This window comes from Triticum urartu, chromosome 5A (genome assembly GCF_056163025.1).
Source record: "Triticum urartu cultivar PI428250 chromosome 5A, HENAU_Tu73, whole genome shotgun sequence".
In the NCBI taxonomy this organism is placed as follows: domain Eukaryota; kingdom Viridiplantae; phylum Streptophyta; class Magnoliopsida; order Poales; family Poaceae; genus Triticum; species Triticum urartu.
The window spans coordinates 605,569,515-605,594,214 of record NC_141877.1 but is presented as its reverse complement, the minus strand read 5'-3'; the positions used below and the strand labels follow the sequence as shown (position 1 = coordinate 605,594,214).

The 24,700-nt window shown below is 48.2% G+C and overlaps 1 protein-coding gene and 1 pseudogene across 1 annotated transcript in view; both read left to right on the top strand.

The window, feature by feature from the left end:
• The first annotated feature begins 5,155 nt into the window (after positions 1-5,155).
• LOC147973286 (uncharacterized) overlaps positions 5,156-24,700 on the top strand; it is a 70,049-nt gene continuing 50,504 nt past the window's right edge. Inside the window, exon 1 of the mRNA XM_087524626.1 lies at positions 5,156-5,445. Within this exon, the coding sequence (XP_087380752.1) occupies positions 5,156-5,445 (290 nt within the window). The remainder of the gene's footprint in view (positions 5,446-24,700) is intronic.
• On the top strand, positions 5,940-7,296 carry LOC147973287 (uncharacterized; annotated as a pseudogene).

Sequence of the window (24,700 nt, the reverse complement as noted above, 5' to 3'; positions counted from 1 at the left end):
CCCACCCGCGCCGCGCCAGCAGCCGCTGCCCCCCGCGCCTCCGGGGTACTTCCCCCTCCCACCCGCGCCTCCCGCTGCCCCCCAGTAGCCGGGTGGCGGGCGCCGCGGCAACCGCCGCGGGGGCGGCCGCAAGCAGCAACAGGCGCTGGGGGGGCCCTCGTCAGCAGCAGCAGCATGTGACTTCCCCATGGACGTACGACACCAACCTGTGGACCGGCGTCGTCCACGCATACTCCATGCCGGTCCCTCGGGCTCCGGCTCCGGGCATCCTTGGGCCCCGCCCGGTGGGCCACCAGGCCCTCTTCGCTACGCAGAACGCCGCTCCTTATAGCGGCTATGGGTCCGCACCGACCTATGGTGCCGCCGCCGCGCCGGCTTATGGGGCCGCGCCCGCCTATGGCGCCACCGCTTCGGCCTTCGGGGCTGCTCCCGCGCAGGCCTATGGAGGTTCCTACCCTCCTTAGGTGCCGCCGCTGTGAGACCCGGCCCTGCTCGCTGCCCTGCACTCCGCCCCGTCACCAAGCTCCTATGGTGGCGGTGGTGACTGGTACATGGACTCGTGCGCTACTGCTCACATGACTGCTTATCCTGGTAACCTCACGTCTGCCACTCCCGTTCATACTCCCACTCGTATCACCGTTGGTAACGGTTCCTCCCTACCCATTACTCACATTGGTCATATGTCTTTTGCTTCTACTTCCACTCATGTGCATATGTCTAATGTTCTTGTGTCTCCTGACTTAGTCACCAATCTCGTTTCTGTTCGTCGCCCTGCTCGTGAGAATCCTATAACTGTTGAATTTGACGATATCAGTTTTTCTGTGAAGGACGCCCGTACACGGATGGTGCTCCACCGATGTGATAGCCCGGGCGAGCTTTACCCAGTGCATCCCTCCGGCGCCACCACCACCCGTCGCCCCGCCGCCTTCGCCGCCAGTGTCGATCTTTGGCATGCCCGTCTTGGTCATCTCAACTCCACCGTTATGCTTTAGATTCTTCAGAGTTTTTCCTTCTCATGTAATAAGGTCGACAATCACACTTGTGAGGCTTGCCATCTTGGCAAGCACGTTCGTCTTCCCTTTAGCGAGTCTACAAACATTTTCACCTTTCCGTTTCAGTTATTGCATAGTGATGTTTGGACGTCCTCGGTTGCTAGAAACACGGGCTATTTATACTATCTGGTGATATTGGATGATTTTACTCATTATGTGTGGACCTTCCCTCTCCGTCGCAAGTCCGACGCTCTTGCCACACTCACCGCTTTTTATTCATATGTCACCACACAGTTTGGTCGTCCTATTCTCGCCTTGCAAACTGACAACGGCAAGGAGTTTGACAACGTCGTTGTCCGCAATTTACTTGCGTCCCACGGCACCATCTTTCGCCTCACCTGCCCCTACACGTCTCAGCAGAATGGTCGCGCCGAACGCGTCCTTCGCACGCTGAATGACTGTGTCCGCACGTTGCTCTTTCACTCCTACGTGCCTCCTCGGTTCTGGCCGGACGCGCTCGCAACCGCCAGCCTACTCATTAACATTCGCCCATGTCGTTCCCGCTGGAACTACACCCCTCACCAGCTCCTCTTCGGTGCGGTTCCATCTTATGATGGTCTTCGCATTTTCGGGTGTCTCTGTTATCCTAGCATCGCGTCTACTGCTCTTCAAAAACTCACGCCCCGGTCCCTTCCTTGCATCTTTCTTGGATATCCTCCCAACACCAAAGGTTACCGGTGCTACGATCCAGTCTCCCACCGCGTTTTCACTTCACGGCATGTGTACTTTGATGAGCTCGTGTTCCCGTTTCAGCAAGTACCGTCACCTTCGGAGTCTTCTGCGGCGCGGTTCGTCCCTGCCCCCACCTCTGACGGACCGCCCAGCCGCGCCCCGGGTCCGGCCTTGCCCGCGCTCCCCGCGCCGGCGGCCCCTGGCGCTGAGGCTCCTGCCGCGGCCCCTGACGCCGCGGCCTCCTCTGCCGCCCCCGCCACGGCCCCCGCCGCGGACCTCGTCGCGGCCCCCGTCGCACCCCTCATCGGTGTGGTCACTCGGGCTCGGACTGGGACGTTGTGTCCCAGCACGCGCTACCCGTCGGACGAGTACGCGTGCGCGACTTCTACCTCGACACCGTCCCCGCTCCCCACCTCCGCTCGCGCAGCCCTTCGGGGTCCGAACTGGCTAGCTGCGATGCGTGAGGAGTTTGACACCCTACAGCGCAACCGCACATGGCAGCTTGTCCCGCGGCCACCCCGTGCCAATGTCATCACTGGCAAGTGGGTCTTCCGCCACAAGACTCGCCCCGACGGTTCTCTCGAGCGCTACAAGGCACGTTGGGTGGTGCGCGGCTTTCGCCAGCTCGCCAGCGTGGACTTCACCGACACCTTCGCCCCGGTCGTCAAACCGGGCACGATCCGCGCTATTCTCCAGCTTGTTGTTTCTCGCGCTTGGCCTGTTCACCAGCTCGACGTGTCTAATGCTTTCTTGCATGGTCATCTCGATGAGCGGGTGTTCTGTCAGCAGCCGACTGGTTTCGTCGACACCGCCTATCCGGACCACGTGTGCTTGCTCTCCCATTCTCTATACGGGTTGAAGCAGGCGCCTCGAGCCTGGTACCAGTGGATCGCGGCCTTCCTCCAGCAGTAGGGGTTCCGATGCCTCCCTGTTTGTCTACCACCAGGGCCCCGCCACCGCGTACCTCCTACTGTACGTCGACGACATCATCCTGACTGCGTCCTCGCCAGCGCTTCTTCAGCAGATCACAGCTCGCCTCGGCACCGAGTTCTCCCTCAAGGACTTGGGGGCTCTCCACTATTTCCTCGGCATCGAGGTCGTGCGCCGGGCTACTGGCTTCTTCCTGCACCAGCAGAAGTACGTCTACGAGCTTCTGGAGCGAGCGGGCATGCTTATCTGCAAGCCTGCTTCCACGCCTGTCGATACGAAGGCTAAGGTGTCCGCCGTCGAGGGCTCTCCGGCGTCCGACACTCCTTTCTACCGCTCCATCGTCGGTGCGCTTCAGTACCTCACACTGACGCGTCCGGACATTCAGTATGCTGTCCAGCAGGTGTGCCTTCACATGCACGCTCCTCGTGACACCCATTGGCCTCTCGTGAAACGTATACTTCGGTACATACGTGGCACTACAGCCATGGGTCTCACCCTGACGGCCTCGCCGGATACCAGCCTTGTCGCCTACTCCGACGCCGACTGGGCTGGGTGTCCCGACACTCGACGCTCCACTTCCGGCTACTGTGTCTACCTCAGGCCCTCTCTGATTTCGTGGTCGTTTAAATGACAACCCACGGTCTCACGATCGAGCGCCGAGGCCGAGTATCGGGCCGTAGCCGTCGCGGAGTGTTCATGGCTACGACAGCTACTTCAGGAGTTGCTATGTGAGGTCACCAAGGCGACGCTCGTCTACTGCGATAACATCTCCGCGGTGTACCTAACTGCCAACCCTGTCCATCACCGACGGACGAAACACATCGAGCTCGACATCTACTTCGTCCGGGAGCACGTTGCACTTGGTCGTGTTCATGTTCTACATGTGCCCACCGATCAGCAATTTGCCGATGTGATGACGAAGGGACTACCCACCTCGACTTTCGAGGGCTTTCGGTCCAGTCTTTGCGTCACCGGCGACGCTTCAACTGCGGGGGGGGGGGGGGGGGTGTTGAATATGTGTACATGTACGTAGGTCTGGGTCCTGTATGCAGTACCTGTTGTATCTGTCTCTCTCTGTATGTACGTGTATTTTAGAAGACAAGATACCGGTCGCACCCCTTGTACCTATATATATGTGCCTAGTGCACGATCAATCAATCATCGATGCACCAAATCATTCTCTACACCTACAATGATCATAAATTTTTTTTCCGCCATGGATGGCGGTAGAGGGACTTTGTTCTTTAATATCCCTTGGTTGCGTTCGAGCGAGATGCGACATCGCGAGTAGAGAAAAACCGAGTTCATGCCATACCTGCACTTAGCAGGGACAACCGTACAAATTCCCGTCCACCAGGAGAGGACCTCGCTCTCAGCGCTCAGACTTGGTTGGAAAGGTCAATCCAAGAGTGGATGAGGATCCAGACCTCATGTGCATAGACACAGCGTACCGGCAAGTGCTCGATGTTCTCTGACTCATGGAAACAAACAGGGCGGGCGAGATGTCTGTTGGGGTAGGCCTTTATTCGCTAAGCGGTCCGATGTCCAAGCGCGGTTACAAAGGACGAGCCATGCCAAGTACTTGAATTTCAATCAATGGCGCCCAGGCTTCCAGAAGAGCTGCTCCAACCACATTGGATGCGCACAACAAAAGTTGTATCATAAGCAGACTTGGTGGAATGGATACATGATGCCGTCCACTTCCATAACCAAATATCTGGCCCTCGAAGGAGAGGTTGACACGATAGTCTAGGCCATAGATCAATGAATCGTGGGATCACAACAACTGAAATGGCGGCCATGCAAGTCACCAATCTAGGAGGAGGCCATCACTCGGTTTGATATGATCCATTGAGTGTGGCTTGAGTTGGGAGAAGCAAGCTCTGTCAGTCCCATGACCCTGCCAGTATAGGGTGGAGGTGCCACTGTTAACCTGAACCGTGGATGAAGCCATAAAGATGGCTTCTGCCTCGTCGGAAATTTCGAGATGCAGCGTGTTCCAGGGAAGGGAATTAGACGTCTTGGCGTCTAAGAGCCACTTGGAATGAAGGGCTTAATGATGAACATTTTTTCAAATCATCCATTGTCTTGGCGTATAGTTTTTAATATACGATGAACATTTTTCAAATACACAAGGAAGATTTTCTTAATATATGATGAATATTTTTATATACAATGAACTTGTATTAATGTATGGTGAACTATTTTAATATACGGTGAATATGTATAGCATACATGAAACTTTTTTAAGCACATAAAACATTTAAATATTTTTATTTTTGGAATAGGATTTTAAAAATTCTCGCGGACGGTTTTTTTTAAGAAACGACCAGAAAACCAAAGAGAAAAAACAAAAAGACATCATTCAAGTGAGTTTGCCAGAGTGGGCCGGCCCATTTTGCGCCGCCTCAGGCGTGGCCTCTTCTATTTTGACGCCAACGTCCGTCAAATAGGCGGTCTCGTGAAATAGGGTTAGGGAGGTGACTGCTTCTTGGATCTCCATGGCCAACGCAGGCGCGGCCGTGCCGGAGGAGGAGACCTTCGTCTTCCCCGATTGGGTGATGATGGATCGCATGAGCCGCACCCACTGGCACAACGGCCTAGACGCTGCTCGTGAAGCTGTCAACGGGAACAAGACCGCCATTCAGGTCAACATGGACAGCGGCCACTCCTTCTTCGTGTCCTTCACCATCGCGGCTCCTCCACAAGGGGGTGCCTCTTACCTCGACCTCCACTGGCCGCTGGAAGGCTCAGACAAATCCGTGTCCACCTACGAGAAGTCCGCCTATCCTTACGTGTCAGGCCCTGATATGTACCCGTCATAGTTCAGTAAGTCACCAGGACGATACAGTTATCCAACGGCTAGGATCAAATCCGTGACGATAGGATCATCTAGACCGTTGAGCGTTATTACCGTTGTAACAGTAGTAACAGAGAGTTACTGTTCTTTCTGTTCGGGTTAAAACCCCTCCCTATAACTAGTCGGGTTGTGGCTGGATGGAATATGCTTTTTCTAATGAATTCTCCTATCGCCGTCATGGCTAATACACTGGAACCCTAGCGTTCCTCTTACTCACACGAGATCCGTCCAATTTTCCTTTACAATTTCATAGATAGATCCCAAATTACTGTCTGGGTCCTAACAAATTGGTATTCAGAGCATAGGTTTCTTCCTCAGCCACACATTTTTTTTTCTAGAGAAAGAGTAATCCCACCCAATTCCCTCCCTAAGTGTTGATCGGGATCGAATTGAGCATAGGCGACGTTGGCGGCGGTGATCAGGAGATGGGACGCGCAAAGACAATCGATGAGGCGGATCTTCAGGAGGTTCTCTCTTTGCGCGAGGATTTCGGAGTTCTGCAGCAAGATAACATCCAGATCCAGAACCAGGTGTCCAAACTGCAAGAGCAAGTACAATTTATTGGAGCCAAGCAGGAGCAGATCTCTGAAACAGTGGGCACAGTTGAGCAAGTTGTGCGTGATTTGAGCAAGCAATTGGCGACGATCAGCACTGTTCGGACAACTTTGGTGAAAACGACTCAACCTGCAGCCCAGCAAGATATGCCATCCAGTTCAGCACAAGTGGCCAAATCTCCTACTCTGCATAGAGAACAGACACAGGAACAAACAGCTCGGATAGAGCAACTGAAACAACAATTAGCAACAGAAAAGGAAAAGACTAAGCAGTTGGAAGAGATTCAGTTGCAGAACCTACCACCTATCAGAACAAATAGAGCTACTATGCCTCCTGGTTATGGTCAACAAGGGAGAGCTGATAACGCCAGTGCAATTGGAACTCCAGTTACTGCCAGAGACAGGGCAAACACACCTGCATGTAATCAGTATTTTCACCAGAACAGAGATAGGCAATTATGGCAAGGTTATTACAAAACCTATGAGCAGGATATGCAAGCCCAGTTTATGAAATCAATGACTAAAGGCCCCAGGCTGTATTTTCCTAGATTTGCTGGAACAGACCCAGTAGGATGGATAAGACAATGTAATAAGTATTTTCAAACGCCTGGAGCTCCAGAAGAGTACAAAGTCTCACTAGCTCAAATGTATATAGTAGATGAAGCAGATGTGTGGCTCAGGAGATCTGGTCTACTGAAGAAACAGCTTAATTGGAAACAATTTGGAGCTGAAGTGATTAAAAGATTTTCCGACTAGGGCTCTTATGACTTGACAGAAAAATTTAATTCAGTCAAACAGTTACATCATACTGTCACTGAATATACAAAAATCTTTGAGGATTTGATGGCTGATGTGCAAGAGGAAAACCCTGAGCTAGGAGAGCTCTGGTTTGTCAGATGTTATGTCAATGGACTAAGAGAAGGAATTAATTTCCAGATTAGACCACTCAGGCCACAAACATTAACAGATGCTTATTGCATGGCCAAGGATATAGAACCAAACCACCCACATGTAGCAGTTGTTGTTAAGAAACAAGGCACCTCCTATAAGAATTTCTACCAAAAATCCAATGGAACAGTGCAGGCCAAGTACAGTGCAGTGGAAACACAACAGCAAATTCCTATCAGACAAGCTGAAACAACAGCCAACACTACACAAAAAATCAGGAAAGTGGGAGAGTGTTGGAGGTGTGGAGATAAATGGGTGCATGGACACAAATGCAAGTTAATCCCCAACATTCATTTGCTGCAACAGGACAATCCAGAACAATTTGTAATAGATCAAGAAGAAATACAACAACAAGAACAGCAAGAGAATATAGAGGAAGGAGAACAAGCAATGTTCATTTCTGCTCATGCAATTGGACATCAATTAGCAGTTCCAATCCTACTGCTATAATATACATAAATGGCAAAAGAGCAGTAGCTTTACTTGACTCTGGTGGTACATCCTCTTTCATTAACCAAGATTTTGCTGTTAAGGCAAACTGCCAATTGTTACATGTCAAGGGCAGAACAATAGCAGTGCCAGGGGGAGGAAAATTACTATCTATAGCAGTGGTTCCAAACTGTGAATTCCAAATGGCAAAATTGAAGTTGACTCACAACTTCAGAGTGTTATCACTGCCAAGTCATGATGTCATCCTGGGCTATGATTGGATGACTGTAGTCAGTCCTGTTTCATTCAACATACCTGAGAAACTATTCAGTTTTACTATGGAAGGAAAACAGACTGTAACTACTGCAGTTTTCAACAATTCTAACAATATAAAAGAAGTGCCAGCTGAGGAAATGAACAAGTTGTTGGATAAAGGAGTAGAAGGGTTTTTGTTACAAGTGCATAATATATTGATGGAAGCACCTGAAGGAACACCAACACCTCCTCAAATACAGAAATTACTCTTGCAGTATGTTGATCTGTTTGAGGAACCCAAAGAATTACCACCCAAAAGAGCTCTAGACCATACTATTCCATTAGTCCCTAGTGCCACTCCTCCTCATGTGAGACCATATAGAGTTCCCCAACATCAGAAGCAAGAAATGGAAGAGCAAATCAGAAAATTCTTAGTTGCACACCTCATAAGGCACAGTCAAAGCCCATATGCAGCCCCAGTTCTGCCAGTCAAGAAGAAAGACAGTTCCATGAGGCTGTGCACTGATTTTAGGAAACTAAATTCTATCACGGTAAAGAACAAGTTTCCAATACCAGTTATTGAAGACCTGCTGGATGAATTAAATGGAGCAACATATTTTTCAAAAATTGATCTGAGATTAGGTTACCACCAAATAAGAATGCATCCTGAAGATATACAGAAAACTGCATTCAGGACTTATTTGGGCACTTTGAATATTTAGTGATGCCTTTTGGGTTGTCAAATGCTCCTGGAACATTCCAAGCACTGATGAACAGTATATTTGGCCCATATCTCAGGAAATTTGTGCTTGTCTTTTTTGATGATATATTAATTTACAGCAAAAGCCTACAAGAACACAAAGAACATCTTCAAATAGTGTTGCAATTACTGAAAGAGCACCAACTATTTGCTAAAATGTCTAAATGTGTTTTTGCTGTGCAACAAGTGGAGTATCTGGGACACATCATTTCTGAGAAAGGAGTAACAACTGATCCTAAGAAAATACTAGCTATTGCTGAGTGGCCAACACCAGATTCTGTTACTAAATTGAGAAGTTTCTTGGGCCTAGCAGGCTACTATAGAAGATTTATCAAAGTGTATGCCACGATTTGCAGACCATTACATGATCTTCTCAAGAAAGGGCAGTTCTCCTGGAAACAGGAACATGATCAAGCATTTGCACAACTGCAAAAAGCACTAACAACAGCTCCTGTACTGGCTCTACCAAACTTCTCTCTTCCATTTGTATTGGAGACAGATGCTTCAGGGAAAGGAATAGGAGCAGTTTTAATGCAGCAAGGCAGACCAATTGCATACTACAGCTCTTCTCTTTGCCCTAGAAATGCAGCATTGTCAACTTATGAAAAAGAAGCTCTTGCTATCTTGGAAGCACTGAAGAAGTGGAGGCACTATCTACTTGGAAATGAGTTAATCATTAAAATAGATCAACAATCATTAAAGTTCATTACTGATCAAAAGATTACAGAAGGAGTACAACACAAACTAATGATGAAGCTTTTGGAATTTAATTTCAAAATTCAGTACAAGAAAGGAAGTGAAAATAGAGTTGCAGATGCTCTTTCAAGAGTACTCCCAAGCTGTTTTGCTATGTCTGTTGTCACACCTGTCTGGGCAGAAGATCTCATTTCCAGTTACCAAAATGATCTAGTGTCACAACAATTAATGGAACAATTGCTTCTCAAACAACCATCTACTGATTCTGAGTATACCATCCATGCTGGAATTATCAGGTACAAGGGAAAAATACTGGTTGGCAATAATGTTGCCTTAAGAACTAAGTTAATTCAAGCATTACAAAGTTCACCTGTGTAACACCCTCGATGCGACTATATCTCCCACGTGTCGAGTCACGACTTAGAGGCATAATCGCATTGAAGGCATATGTTGCAAGTAAGGCAATCTTCACAACATCCCATGTAACATAAATAATAAAGGGGAGATAACATAGTTGGCTTACACTCGCCACGTCAATCAAGTACATAAATAACATTACATCATCCAAACACTCATGGCCCGACTACGGCGCCAAAATAGAAGATAACCCAACATGCGACACGGTCCCGATCACCCCCAACTGGGCACCACTACTGATCATCAGGAAAGGAAACATAGTAACGTTGAGAGTCCTCGTCGAACTACCACTTGAGCTCAAGCGCGTCACCTGGAGCGGAATCATCAGGCCCTGCATCTGGTGTAATAGTAATTTGTGAGCCACAGGGACTCAGCAATCTCGCACCCTCGCGATCAAGACTATTTAAGCTTATAGGTAAGGTAAGGTAAGTATATGTGGAGCTGCAGCAAGCGACTAGCATATATGGTGGCTATCCTGTTTGCAAAAGAGAGCGAGAAGAGGAGGCAAAGCGCGAGCGAGAAACTAGAGAGCAACCTGCGCAAATATTACTCCAACACCGTGTCCACTTCCCGGACTCCTCCGAGAAGAGGCCATCACGGTAACACACTCAGTTGGTTCATTTTAATTAAGTTAAGGTTCAAGTTATCTACAACCGTACATTAACAAATTCCCATCTGCCCATAACCGCGGGCATGGCTTTCGAAAGTTCAAATCCCTGCAGGGGAGTCCCAACTTAGCCCATGACAAGCTCTCATGGTCAACGAAGGAATAGACCTCCTCCCAAGACGTTCTGATCAGACTCGGTATCTCGGTTCTTCAAGACACTTCGACAGGTTAAAACAAGACCAGCAACACCGCCCGAATGTGCCAACAAATCCCGATAGGAGCTGCACATATCTCTTTCTCAGGGCACACTCAGATTGTCCTAGGTACGAGTAGGCCAGCCCAGAGTTGCCCCTGGTGGCCACCGGTAGCTGACAGGTGGACCAACACTCAGAGGAGCACTGGCCCGGGGGGTTTAAAATAAGTTGACCCTCGGGCTCCGGAAACCCAAGGGAAAAAGAGGCTAGGTGGCAAATGGTAAAACCAAGGTTGGGCATTGCTGGAAAAGCTTTAATCAAGGTGAACTATCAAGGGGTTCCCATTATAACACAACCGCGTAAGGAACACAAAATCCGGAAACATAACACCGATATGACGGAAACTAGGGCGGCAAGAGTGGAACAAAACACTAGGCGAGAGGCCGAGCCTTCCACCATTTACCAAGTATATAGATGCATTAAGATAACATGGCAATATAATGATATCCCAACAAGTAAATAAATGTTCCAACAAGGAACGGCCTTCAATCTTCACCTGCAACTAGCAACGCTATAAGAGGGGCTGAGCAAAGCAGTAAGATAGCCAATCTACGGTTTGCTAGGACAAGGTGGGTTAGAGGTTTAACATGGAAATTTGAGAGGCTTGAAAGCAAGTGGTAGGCATCGTAGCATTGGCATAGTAAAAGAGCGAGCAAACTAGCATAGCAAAGATAGTAGTGATTTCGAGGGTATGATCATCTTGCCTGCAAAGTTGTCAGAGTTGACTGGATCCTCGAAAGCAAACTCAACGGGCTCCTCGTTAGCGAACTCGTCTCCCGGCTCTACCCAAACAAGACAAACAAGCAACAAGGACACAATCAACCACATGCAAGGATCAAACAATATGATGCAATGATGATATGTTATGCGGGATGCGATGCGGGATGCATATGCAAGATTTAAAAAGGGATGCATGAACCTGTCCTCAACTTGGGAATCCAAGTGTGCCACTAGAAAGATGAGGTGAAATCGCTTGAAAATGATATAAAGAACACCGGAATCAGAGTTACGGTTTGGAAATGACAAGCGATTCAAATATGGCCACGTTCTGCGATTTACAGCAAGTAGCCATCTAAATGCAATGAGATGAACATGTTACAGCACCCAAACATGATAACAAAATACATGGCAGGGATGCATTCAAGATGTTTAACAAAAGTCTAGCACTGAGCTACGACCAATTCATCCATTAACAGGTTCAAACAAGCATGGCAAAAATGCATATGGTAAACAGATTTCAGACTTAGTGAAATTAACACTTGTCTGAAATTTCAGATCAGGTAGCCCACTTTGGAGCAACAAAACTACATGCTACAGGACCTGAACATGGCAAAGTAAAACATGGCATTGAGCTACTCAAAAATCTTAACAAAAGTCCCTTAGTGACCTTGAGCCAAAAGGGATCAGAAAATATACTAACAAGCATGTGAACATAGCAAAAACATCGTCAGTTTTCAGACTTAGTGAAAACTGGCACATGCTGAAACATATCTCAAGTAGGCATGTTTACGAGCTCGATGCACTCACTACGGTGCAAGTCATGATAAGCTAAGCATACATCTATCAAGAATACACAAAATGAAAGCTAGACATGGCAAGAACAATAGCATATCATGCACGGATCAACTACAACATCACCGGCAAAATTGCAAACAAGCTGACAATCTGCCCAGATTCACAAAGTAGCAAAAGTAGAGCTCGATTGACTCAAGCTAGGGTGCTCCATAATTGCAAACAAAGACATGGATGGATAGAGCACTACAAGATTAATAAAACATCTTTACTGATCATCCTCAAAAGAGGCACGGATCACTAGGAAACAACATGAACATATGGCAACATGAGATAAACAGCTCAAGGACTTGGTGGAAATGCTAACTCCCTGAAATCAAAAATACCAAGTGCCTCACTTTCCAAGCTTGTGCTAGTCACCACACACATCACAAAAATACATGGGTTGCACCTCCGAAAAGATGACAAAACCCTTAACAAAACATATGTAGAGCATCAGGGCATATCATGCACACAATAATCATGGCAAAAATGACAAAAACCTAAATGGAGTAGCAGATCTGACAATTATCTCAAGTAGCACTCTTTAACAGCATTTCAGGCATCAAGATGAACTCAAATGAAAATGATGCAATGGAATGAAATGATGTACTCTCTGAGATGAACATTTTGATATGCTATATGCCAAAAACGGAGTTACGGATGAGGAGTTACAGCATGATGAACAGGAGCACATGGATCTGAGATTTGAGGACTTAGGGAAAAAAACAAAGTCAGCCTAGGGTTAGCTCGGATCTGGATCTGGCGCACGCCGACCGAGGCAAGTCCGGCGAGCTCATCGGGGAGGCAGGTCGGTGGCTTGCCGACGAGGAGAGGAGGCCGGGCGGCGGGGCGGCGGACCCGGCCGCGGGGCGGCGTGGCGGCGAGGGAAGGCGGCGGGGCGCGGCTCCGGGCGGCGAGGTGCGGCTCCGCCGGCCGGCGTCGAGCGGGGCGCGGCGGCTCCGGTCGCCGGGGCGGAAGGAGGCGGCGGCGGCGGGGCGAACGCGGCGGCGGGGTCGGACGCGGTGCGGCGGCGCGGCTTCGGGCCGCGGGGGCCCCGGCTGGGCCGAGCGGGCCGGCAGGGAAGTGGGCGCGCGTCTCGGCGAATCGGCGGCTGACACGTGGCGGCGGCGGCCGGTGGCGGACAGGTCCAGCCCAAATCGAACGTGTCCGTCGGCGAGAGGTGGGAGGAGACTAGGTTAGGGTGGATTTGATCAGGAATTTCGGGAGGGGGTGCCTTTTTATAGGTAGAAGGAGCTAGGAGAGTCCAAATGAGGTGCGGTTTTCGGCCACGCGATCGTGATCGAACGCTCTAGATGATGGAGAGGGTTTTGGTCCAAATTGGAGGGGTGTTGGGCTGCAACACACACGAGGCCTTTTCGGTCCCTCGGTTAACCGTTGGAGTATCAAACGAAGTCCAAATGGTACGAAACTTGACAGGCGGTCTACCGGTAGTACACCAAGGCCACTTGGCAAGTCTCGGTCCAATCCGGAAATGTTTAATCCCCACACACGAAATAAAGGTAGAAATGACCACCGGAGGAGAACGAAGCGCCGGAATGCAAGACGGACAACGGGAAAATGCTCGAATGCATGAGATGAACATGTATGCAAATGCAATGCACATGATGACATGATATGAGATGCATGACAACGATAACAACACACGGAGACAAAGACCCGAACCCGAGAAAATAAAATAACTTAACGCCGGAAACGGCAAGAGTTGGAGTACAAATTGGGAAAGTTACATCTGGGGTGTTACAACACTCCACCACTACGAAAGGATCTCATCCCGAGATCTAGGACTGAAAGAACGCCGGGTACTCAGAACGGAGGTGATCCTCGCGTTCCCAGGTAGCTTCACGGTCGGAATGGTGTGACCACTTGACTTTGAGAAATTTGATTGACTTGTTGCGAGTCTTGCGTTTAGTCTCTTCAAGAATAGCAATTGGGTGCTCACGATAAGAGAGATCTTCTTGGAGCTCAATGTCCTCGAAGTTGACGGTGCGATCAGGAGTCTTGAAGCACTTTCGGAGCTGAGAGACATGGAACACGTCATGAACATTTGCAAATTTTGAAGGAAGCTCAAGTTGATAGGCGAGGTCGCCTCTCTTGCTGACAATCTTGAAAGGTCCCATGTATCTGGGGGCAAGCTTCCCTTTGATACCAAAACGGCGAGTACCTTTCATAGGAGAGATGCGGAGGTAAACATGATCTCCGATCTCGAAAGCCAAATCACGGTGCTTACTGTCATAGTAGCTCTTCTGGCGGGATTGGGCTGCTTTGAGGTTATCACGAATGACTTTGCACATTTCCTCTGCCTCTGTGATTAAGTCATTACCCAAAAGCTGACATTCACCGGTTTCAGACCAGTTGAGAGGGGTACGGCACTTCCTGCCATACAGAATTTCAAATGGGGCCTTGCCCAAACTTGCTTGAAAACTGTTGTTGTAGGAGAATTCAGCATAAGGAAGACAATCCTCCCACTTCATGCCGAAGGAGATCACACAAGTCCTGAGCATATCTTCAAGAATCTGGTTGACACGCTCGACTTGTCCGCTAGTTTAAGGATGGAAAGCTGTGCTGAAGCGGATGTTGGTGCCCATGGCCTTCTGAAAAGAATCCCAAAACTTTGAGGTAAAGATGCTGCCACGGTCTGAAGAGATCACTTGTGGAATACTGTGCAGAGAGACAATCCGAGAGGTATAGAGTTCCGTCAATTGAGCTGCAGTGATCGACTCTTTGATAGGCAGAAAGTGAGCCACTTTAGTGAGTTTGTCGATGACAACGAATATAGCATCATTGCCACGCTTGGACTTTGGAAACCCAGTCACGAAGTCCATTTCAATGTGGTCAAACTTCCATTGTGGAATGGCAAGAGGTTGGAGGAGACCAGCTGGCCTTTGGTGTTCTGCCTTCACTCTTCTGCAGACATCACATTCATTCACGAATTGAGCAATCTCGCACTTCATTCGAGTCCACCAATAAGCCTACTTAAGGTCCTGATACATCTTCGTACTCACAGGGTGGATGGAGAGAAGAGAATTGTGAGCCTCGTTCATGATCATTTTACGAAGTTCACCTTTGGGTACAACAATACGATCCTCGAAGAAGAGAGTCTCCATGTCATCAAGGCGGTAGCACTTGTACTTGGGTTGACTCTTGGCAATCCCAATCTTCACCTTTTTCACCATAGCATCAAGAAGCTGGGCTTGGCGAATCTGGTCTTCCAAGGTAGGAGAGACTTGAAGGTTGGCGAGGAAACCTTGAGGAACAACTTGCAGATTAAGTTTGCGGAAAGCTTCACAAAGCTTGGATTGATAAGGCTTAAGAATCAGACTGTTGCAATAAGCTTTCCTGCTCAAAGCGTCAGCAATCACATTGGCCTTGCCTGGAGTATACTCGATACTCGGATTATACTCTTGAATCATTTCGACCCATCAAGTTTGCCTGAGGTTGAGATTAGGCTGAGTGAAAATGTACATGAGACTCTTGTGGTTAGTGAAAATGTCCACTTTTCTTCCCAATAGAAGATGTCTCCAAGTCAAAAGAGCGTGCACAACTGCCGCCAACTCGAGATCATGAGTGGGGTAGTTCTTCTCATTAGGCTTCAACTGGCGAGAGGTATAAGCAACAACTTTCTTCTCTTGCATCAACACTGCACCAAGACCTTGGAGAGAGGCATCACAAAAGACCTTGTACGGTTTGGATTCATCAGGCGGAGTCAGAACTGGAGCAGTGATCAATTTCTCTTTCAAAGTGTTGAAAGCAATGTCACACTCCGGAGACCAAACGTACTTGACGTGCTTCTGGAGAAGATTTGAGAGAGGCTTCACGATCTTAGAAAAGTTTTCAATGAATCTTCGGCAATAGCTTGCGAGACCGAGGAAGCTACGGAGTTGCTTCACGTTCTGAGGAGGTTCCCAATTCACAATTGCAGACACCTTCTCAGGATTCACGGAAATGCCCTTGGCAGAGATGATATGACCAAGATAGAGAACCTCATCGAGCCAAAATTCACACTTGGAGAACTTGGCGTAGAACTGGTGTTCCCTGAGCTTATCGAGCACCAAACGCAAGTGCTTGGCATGATCTTCCTTGTTCTTCGAGAAAACCAGAATGTCGTAGAGATAAACCAAAACGAAGTCATTGGTGTAGGCGTTGAAGATGAAGTTCATCATGCGAGAGAAAGTCGGAGGAGCGTTGACGAGGCCAAAAGACATGACAGTGTATTCGTATGAACCATAGCTTGTCCTGAAAGCCGTCTTGGGAATATCTTGCTCACGGATTCGAATCTGATGATAACCCATACGGAGATCAAGCTTGGAGAATACTTGGGCACCTTTGAGTTGTTCGAACAGCTCGTTGATGTTGGGAAGTGGGTATTTGTTCTTGATGGTCTTCTTGTTCAATGGACGGTAATCAACACAAAGTCGGTCCGTTCCATCCTTCTTCTTCACAAAAAGAACACCACAACCCCACGGAGAAGAACTAGGCCGGATGAGACCCATTCTCTCTTGAATATCGAGTTGCTTCTTCAGTTCCTTCAACTCTTCAGGTCCGAGCTTGTAAGGACGCTTGCACACAGGTTCCGTACCAGGCTCAAGATCAATAACGAATTCAACTGGCCGGTGCGGAGGCATTCCTGGAAGCTCTTTCGGAAAGACGTCTTGATATTCACAAATGACTGGAATTTGAGAGATGGGATCGAGTTCACCCTTCTCATTGAGAGAAAACAGACGGATGGTATCATCACGAGTGGCAAAGACAATTACATCCTCAGACGAATGAGTCAATTGAATCTGCCTGGCTGCACAATCAAGATGTGCCTTGTGCTTAGAAAGCCAATCCATTCCGAGAATAAGATCAATATCCGAGTCACCAAGAACCGTTGGAGAAGCCAGAAACTTGTAGTCACCCAAGGTGATAGTAACATCCGGAACGATGGAGTTAGCATGCATGCACTTACCGGGAGAGACAACTGCTAATGGATTAGGCAAAACTTGCGAAACAAATTCATGCCTAGATGTAAACGGTCTCGAGATGAAACAATGCGATGCACAAGTGTCAAAAAGAACTTTAGCTGGAATATCATTAAAAGGAAGGTTACCCATGATGACATGTGACGAATCCTCTACATGCGCTGCATTCATCAAGTTGACCTTGGCATGCTTGGGGTTATGCTTGACCACAGCTGTACTTGCCGATCTGATAGGAGGAGGAGGAGGAAGACACCTCTGGTTGAAACACTTGTTGGCATAGTGACCCTTCTGTTGGCACTTGTTGCACGTGACCTCTGAAAGCGGACGGTGATACGGAGCACTCGATCTTGGAGCTTGAGACGAAATCTTGTTCTGAAAGCCAGGGTTGGTTGGGTGGGAAGATCCACTGCCACCTTTGCTCTTCTGATACGGCTGACGGAACAGAGGAGGAGGAAGCCAAAACTTCTGCTGCTTGGCCACTTGAGTAGAGGAAGAAGGAGTAACATCTCTGACTCGCTTCTTGGAAGCATCACACCTCAACTGAGCAGCCTCTTGCTTCAATGCCATGTTGTAGAACTCATCGTATCTCAAGGGCTCAAAGAGAACAAGACCTAGCTTAATTTCTTCTCTGAGACCACCCCTGAACTGGTATATCATGCTCTTCTCATCAGGGACGTCCTGCTTGGCAAAGCGGGCGAGCTTCTGGAACAACTTGTTGTAGTCATAGACAGACAAAGAGCCTTGCTTCAGGTTGCGGAATTCCTCACACTTGCTTTCAACCACACTCTGAGGGATATGTGAGCTCGGAAATCTTGACGGAATTCATCCCAAGTGATAACACGTCCACCTCTGGAATCCTTGTACTGCTGGAACCATTCTGCAGCTTGATCTTTGACTTGGAAGGAAGCAAACTTGACAAAGTCCTCAGGCCTGACATTGCTGCACTCGAAATGCTTGCACAAATCCACAAGCCAATCGTCAGCATCGGTTGCCTCAACACAATTGCTGAAAGTCTTTGGCCCGTTAGCAAGGAACTGGTTGAGTGTAGCAAAATGATTCTGATTGTTGCCTTGATTCCCTTGGTTGCCTTGATTGCACTCTTGAAGAATTTGCATGATCAACTGTGTGTTTGCATTGGTTGCGGCCATCACAGCTTGCCATGCCTCCGGAGGAGGTGGAGGTGGTGGCGGATCAGGATTCGGAGTCGTGCGCATTGGAGGAGCCATCTTGAAGAGGTTGACATCCATTAGCACATTGATAGACAAATATTGAAGCTGAATCCAACGGAATGAAAATTGCAACATATAGTCTTCACATCCGAACAAAATGAACGAATGCATTCCTCTTGAAATGGTCACATATCCATAAATTGAGAAGCCACTTAGAATTAAGGTAGAGAAATAAATCCACAAGGTACGGATCAAGAACGAATAATCGGTAAGAAATCCCAATCTCAAACCAATATCCGTGGAAGAAGAACTAGAGCTACAAGAATTCCCACCTATGAAACTCCCGAACCTTTCCGGTTATGCAATCAGGTGTTGGGGATACAGGGGAAGCATAATATCTCACCCAAATCTAACAAATCCTACATCCAGCTGTATCCATCCTTCAACACATAACCAAGAAAAACTTCGGAAACCATCTACCTCAACCTTCGAAAAGCATCTGTTATACAAGTTATGGCGATACTCCCGAACTCCAGCCCCAGTACTGGGTGGCGTCGAGGTTATCTCACCAACGAACTGCACAAAAGAGATTTTCGATGCCGGCGTACTAAACTAAGGTATTCCAGAACTGCAACGATAAGATTATGACGACAACACCTCAGAGCTCAACTCCCCGGGACACTTCCACAAAACCCCGGACATGAGGCACCAAGACAATGTTCTCATCATAAAACCATCGGAACGATTCCAAGATACCCGCGTGATCCTAAAAAAAATTTAGTGAAATTTGAGAAGAGAAGAGTCAAAACTCTACGTCAGGATGCCTTACCAGAGCGATGAGGAGACTGGGAAGTAAAAAAGAATTCCTAACTCTCCAATATATAATTCCTAAAGGACTCAAAACATTTTTCTAGACACAACTCGGCTGCTAAAAACGATCAAGCAATGGGGCTCCTAAGGTCGGGGAAGGCTCTGATACCAACTTGTAACACCCTTGATGCGACTATATCTCCCACGTGTCGAGTCACGACTTAGAGGCATAATCGCATTGAAGGCATATGTCGCAAGTAAGGCAATCTTCACAACATCCCATGTAACATAAATAATAAAGGGGAGATAACATAGTTGGCTTACACTCGCCACGTCAATCAAGTACATAAATAACATTACATCATCCAAACACTCATGGCCCGACTACGGCGCCAAAATAGAAGATAACCCAACATGCGACACGGTCCCGATCATCCCCAACTGGGCACCACTATTGATCATCAGGAAAGGAAACATAGTAACGTTGAGAGTCCTTGTCGAACTCCCACTTGAGATCGAGCGCGTTACCTGGAGTGGAATCATCAGGCCCTGCATCTGGTGTAATAGTAATCTGTGAGCCACAGGGACTCAGCAATCTCGCACCCTCGCGATCAAGACTATTTAAGCTTATAGGTAAGGTAAGTATATGTGGAGCTGCAGCAAGCGACTAGCATATATGGTGGCTATCCTGTTCGCAAAAGAGAGCGAGAAGAGGAGGCAAAGCGCGAGCGAGAAACTAGAGAGCAACATGCGCAAACATTACTCCAACACCGTGTCCACTTCCCGGACTCCGCCGAGAAGAGGCCATCACGGCAACACACTCAGTTGGTTCATTTTAATTAAGTTAAGCTTCAAGTTATCTACAACCGGACATTAACAAATTCCCATTTGCCCATAACCGCGGGCACGACTTTCGAAAGTTCAAATCCCTGCAGGGGAGTCCCAACTTAGCCCATGACAAGCTCTCACGGTCAACGAAGGAATAGACCTCCTCCCAAGACGTTCTGATCAGACTCGGTATCTCGGTTCTTCAAGACACTTCGACAGGTTAAAACAAGACCAGCAACACCGCCCGAATGTGCCGACAAATCCCGATAGGAGCTGCACATATCTCTTTCTCAGGGCACACTCAGATTATCCTAGGTACGGGTAGGCCAGCCCAGAGTTGCCCCTGGTGGCCACCGGTAGCTGGCAGGTGGACCAACACTCAGAGGAGCACTGGCCCGGGGGGTTTAAAATAAGATGACCCTCGGGCTCCGGAAACCCAAGGGGAAAAGAGGCTAGGTGGCAAATGGTAAAACCAAGGTTGGGCATTGCTGGAAAAGCTTTAATCAAGGCAAACTATCAAGGGGCTCCCATTATAACCCAACCGCGTAAGGAACGCAAAATCCGGGAACATAACACCGATATGACGGAAACTAGGGCGGCAAGAGTGGAACAAAACACTAGGCGAGAGGCCGAGCCTTCCACCCTTTACCAAGTATATAGATGCATTAAGATAACATGGCAATATAATGATATCCCAACAAGTAAATAAATGTTCCAACAAGGAACGGCCTTCAATCTTCACCTGCAACTAGCAACGCTATAAGAGGGGCTGAGCAAAGCGGTAACATAGCCAATCAACGGTTTCCTAGGACAAGGTGGGTTAGAAGTTTAACATGGAAATTTGGGAGGCTTGAAAGCAAGTGGTAGGCATCGTAGCATTGGCATAGCAAAAGAGCGAGCAAACTAGCATAGCAAAGATAGTAGTGATTTCGAGGGTATGATCATCTTGCCTGCAAAGTTGTCAGAGTTGATTGGATCCTCGAAAGCAAACTCAACGGGCTCCTCGTTAGCGAACTCGTCTCCCGTCTCTACCCAAACAAGACAAACAAGCAACAAGGACACAATCAACCACGTGCAAGGATCAAACAATATGATGCAATGATGATATGTTATGCGGGATGCATATGCAAGATTTGACAAGGGATGCATGAACCTGGCCTCAACTTGGGAATCCAAGTGTGCCACTGGAAATATGAGGTGAAATCGCTTGAAAATGATATAAAGAACACCGGAATCGGAGTTACGGTTTGGAAATGACAAGCGATTCAAATATGGCCACGTTCTGCGATTTACAGCAAGTAGCCATCTAAATGCAATGAGATGAACATGTTACAGCACCCAAACATGATAACAAAATACATGGCAGGGATGCATTCAAGATGTTTAACAAAAGTCTAGCACTGAGCTACGACCAATTCATCCATTAACAGGTTCAAACAAGCATGGCAAAAATGCATATGGTAAACAGATTTCAGACTTAGTGAAATTAACACTTGTCTGAAATTTCAGATCAGGTAGCCCACTTTGGAGCAACAAAACTACATGCTACAGGACCTGAACATGGCAAAGTAAAACATGGCATTGAGCTACTCAAAAATCTTAACAAAAGTCCCTTAGTGACCTTGAGCCAAAAGGGATCAGAAAATATACTAACAAGCATGTGAACATAGCAAAAACATCGTCAGTTTTCAGACTTAGTGAAAACTGGCACATGCTGAAACATATCTCAAGTAGGCATGTTTACGAGCTCGATGCACTCACTACGGTGCAAGTCATGATAAGCTAAGCATACATCTATCAAGAATACACAAAATGAAAGCTAGACATGGCAAGAACAATAGCATATCATGCACGGATCAACTACAACATCACCGGCAAAATTGCAAACAAGCTGACAATCTGCCCAGATTCACAAAGTAGCAAAAGTAGAGTTCGATTGACTCAAGCTAGGGTGCTCCATAATTGCAAACAAAGACATGGATGGATAGAGCACTACAAGATTAATAAAACATCTTTACTGATCATCCTCAAAAGAGGCACGGATCACTAGGAAACAACATGAACATATGGCAACATGAGATAAACAGCTCAAGGACTTGGTGGAAATGCTAACTCCCTGAAATCAAAAATACCAAGTGCCTCACTTTCCAAGCTTGTGCTAGTCACCACACACATCACAAAAATACATGGGTTGCACCTCCGAAAAGATGACAAAACCCTTAACAAAACATATGTAGAGCATCAGGGCATATCATGCACACAATAATCATGGCAAAAATGACAAAAACCTAAATGGAGTAGCAGATCTGACAATTATCTCAAGTAGCACTCTTTAACAGCATTTCAGGCATCAAGATGAACTCAAATGAAAATGATGCAATGGAATGAAATGATGTACTCTCTGAGATGAACATTTTGATATGCTATATGCCAAAAACGGAGTTACGGATGAGGAGTTACAGCATGATGAACAGGAGCACATGGATCTGAGATTTGAGGACTTAGGGAAAAAAACAAAGTCAGCCTAGGGTTAGCTCGGATCTGGATCTGGCGCACGCCGACCGAGGCAAGTCCGGCGAGCTCATTGGGGAGGCAGGTCGGTGGCTTGCCGGCGAGGAGAGGAGGCCGGGCGGCGGGGCGGCGGACCCGGCCGCGGGGCGGCGAGGCGGCGAGGGAAGGCGGCGGGGCGCGGCTCCGGGCGGCGAGGCGCGGCTCCGCCGGCCGGCATCGAGCGGCGCGCGGCGGCTCCGGTCGCTGCGGCGGAAGGAGGCGGCGGCGGCGGGGCGAACGCGGCAGCGGGGTCGGACGCGGTGCGGCGGCGCGGCTTCGGGCCGCGGGGGCCCCGGCTGGGCCGAGCGGGCCGGCAGGGAAGTGGGCGCGCGGCTCGGCGAATCGGCGGCTGACACGTGGCGGCGGTGGGTGGTGGCGGACAGGTCCAGCCCGAATCGAACGTGTCCGTCGGCGAGAGTTGGGAGGAGACTAGGTTAGGGTGGATTTGATCTGGAATTTCGGGAGGGGGTGCCTTTTATAGGTAGAAGGAGCTAGGAGAGTCCAAATGAGGTGCGATTTTCGGCCACGCGATCGTGATCGAACGCTCTAGATGATGGAGAGGGTTTAGGTGGGTTTTGGTCCAAATTGGAGGGGTGTTGGGCTGCAACACACACGAGGCCTTTTCGGTCCCTCGGTTAACCGTTGGAGTATCAAACGAAATCCAAATGGTACGAAACTTGAGAGGCGGTCTACCGGTAGTAAACCAAGGCCGCTTGGCAAGTCTCGGTACAATCCGGAAATGTTTAATCCCCACACACGAAATAAAGGTAGAAATGACCACCGGAGGAGAACGAAGCGCCGGAATGCAAGACGGACAACGGGGAAAATGCTCGAATGCATGAGATGAACACGTATGAAAATGCAATGCACATGATGACATGATATGAGATGCATATTTTTCATTGGCCTGGTCTCAAGAAAGAGGTAGAAAAGTTCACTTCTGCATGCCCTATCTGTCAGAGAGCAAAGCATGAACAATGCTTGCAACCTGGTCTCTTGGATCCCCTACCTGTGGCTGATATGGCCTAGCAGCATGTCACAATGGATTTCATTGAGGGTTTGCCCAATTCCCAGGGAAAGGAGGTCATAATGGTGGTTGTGGATAGGTTTACTAAATATGCTCATTTCATTCCACTGGCACACCCCTATTCTGTCTTAACTGTTGCTCAGGCATTTGTGGACCAGATCATTAGATTGCATGGGCCTCCTAAGTTGATCATCTCAGACATAGACAAAATATTCACAAGTAAACTAGGGAGAGATATCTTTCAGGCTTTGAAAAGTGGAGCTGAGGTATAGCACAGCCTATCACCCACAAACTGATGGGCAGACAGAAAGAGTAAACCAGTGTTTAGAAACATATCTGAGGTGCATGACTACAAATGAACCAAAGAAATGGATGTTTTGGGTGCCCCTAGCAGAGTACTGGTACAATTCCACATATCACACTGCTTTGAAAATGTCCCCTTTTCAAGCTCTCTATGGATTTCCTCCTCCTTTAATTAGTGAGCTAGCAATTCCTGGTCCAGATCACTAGTAGAAAAAGGACCTAATGTGAGACACATTTGTCCCGGTTCGATTTTGGCCCGGTACTAATGGCACCATTAGTGCCGGTTCGAACGGCTATGCATTAATGTCGGTTCGTGTTGAACCTTTAGTACCGTTTCGTGCCACGAACCGGTGCTAAAGGGGTGGTGGCAGGCTAGCGTCAGGCCGAGGCCCCATGATCACCTTTAGTACCGGTTCGTGGCACAAACCGGTACTAAAGGGCTAACCTTTAGTACCGGTCCGTGCCATGAACCGGGACTAAAGGGGTCTGACCTATAGTCCCGGTTGGAGACACAAACTGGGACTATAGGGTAATTTTCAAACTCTACCCCCCTGATACGTCTCCAACGTATCTATAATTTTTGATTGCTCCATGCTATATTATCTACTGTTTTGGGCAATATTGGGCTTTATTATCCACTTTTATATTACTTTTGGGACTAACCTATTAACCGGAGGCCCAACCCAGATTTGTTGTTTTATGCCTATTTCAGTGTTTTGAAGAAAAGGAATATCAGACGAAGTCGAAACAGAACGAAATCAACTGGAGAAGTTATTTTTGGAAGGAAACACACCTGATGGACTTGGACCCCATGTCAAAAGATACGAGAGCTGCCCACGAGGGTGGGGGGAGCGACCACCCCGGTAGGGCGCGCCCCCTGCCTCGTGGGGCCCTCGTGGCTCCCCTGACGTACCTCCTACGTCTATATATCTCCATATACCCTAAAACTTCCAGAACGCAACATAGATCGGGAGTTCCGCCGCCAGAAGCCTCCGTAGCCACCAAAAAGCAATCTAGACCCGTTCCGGCACCCTGCCGGAGGG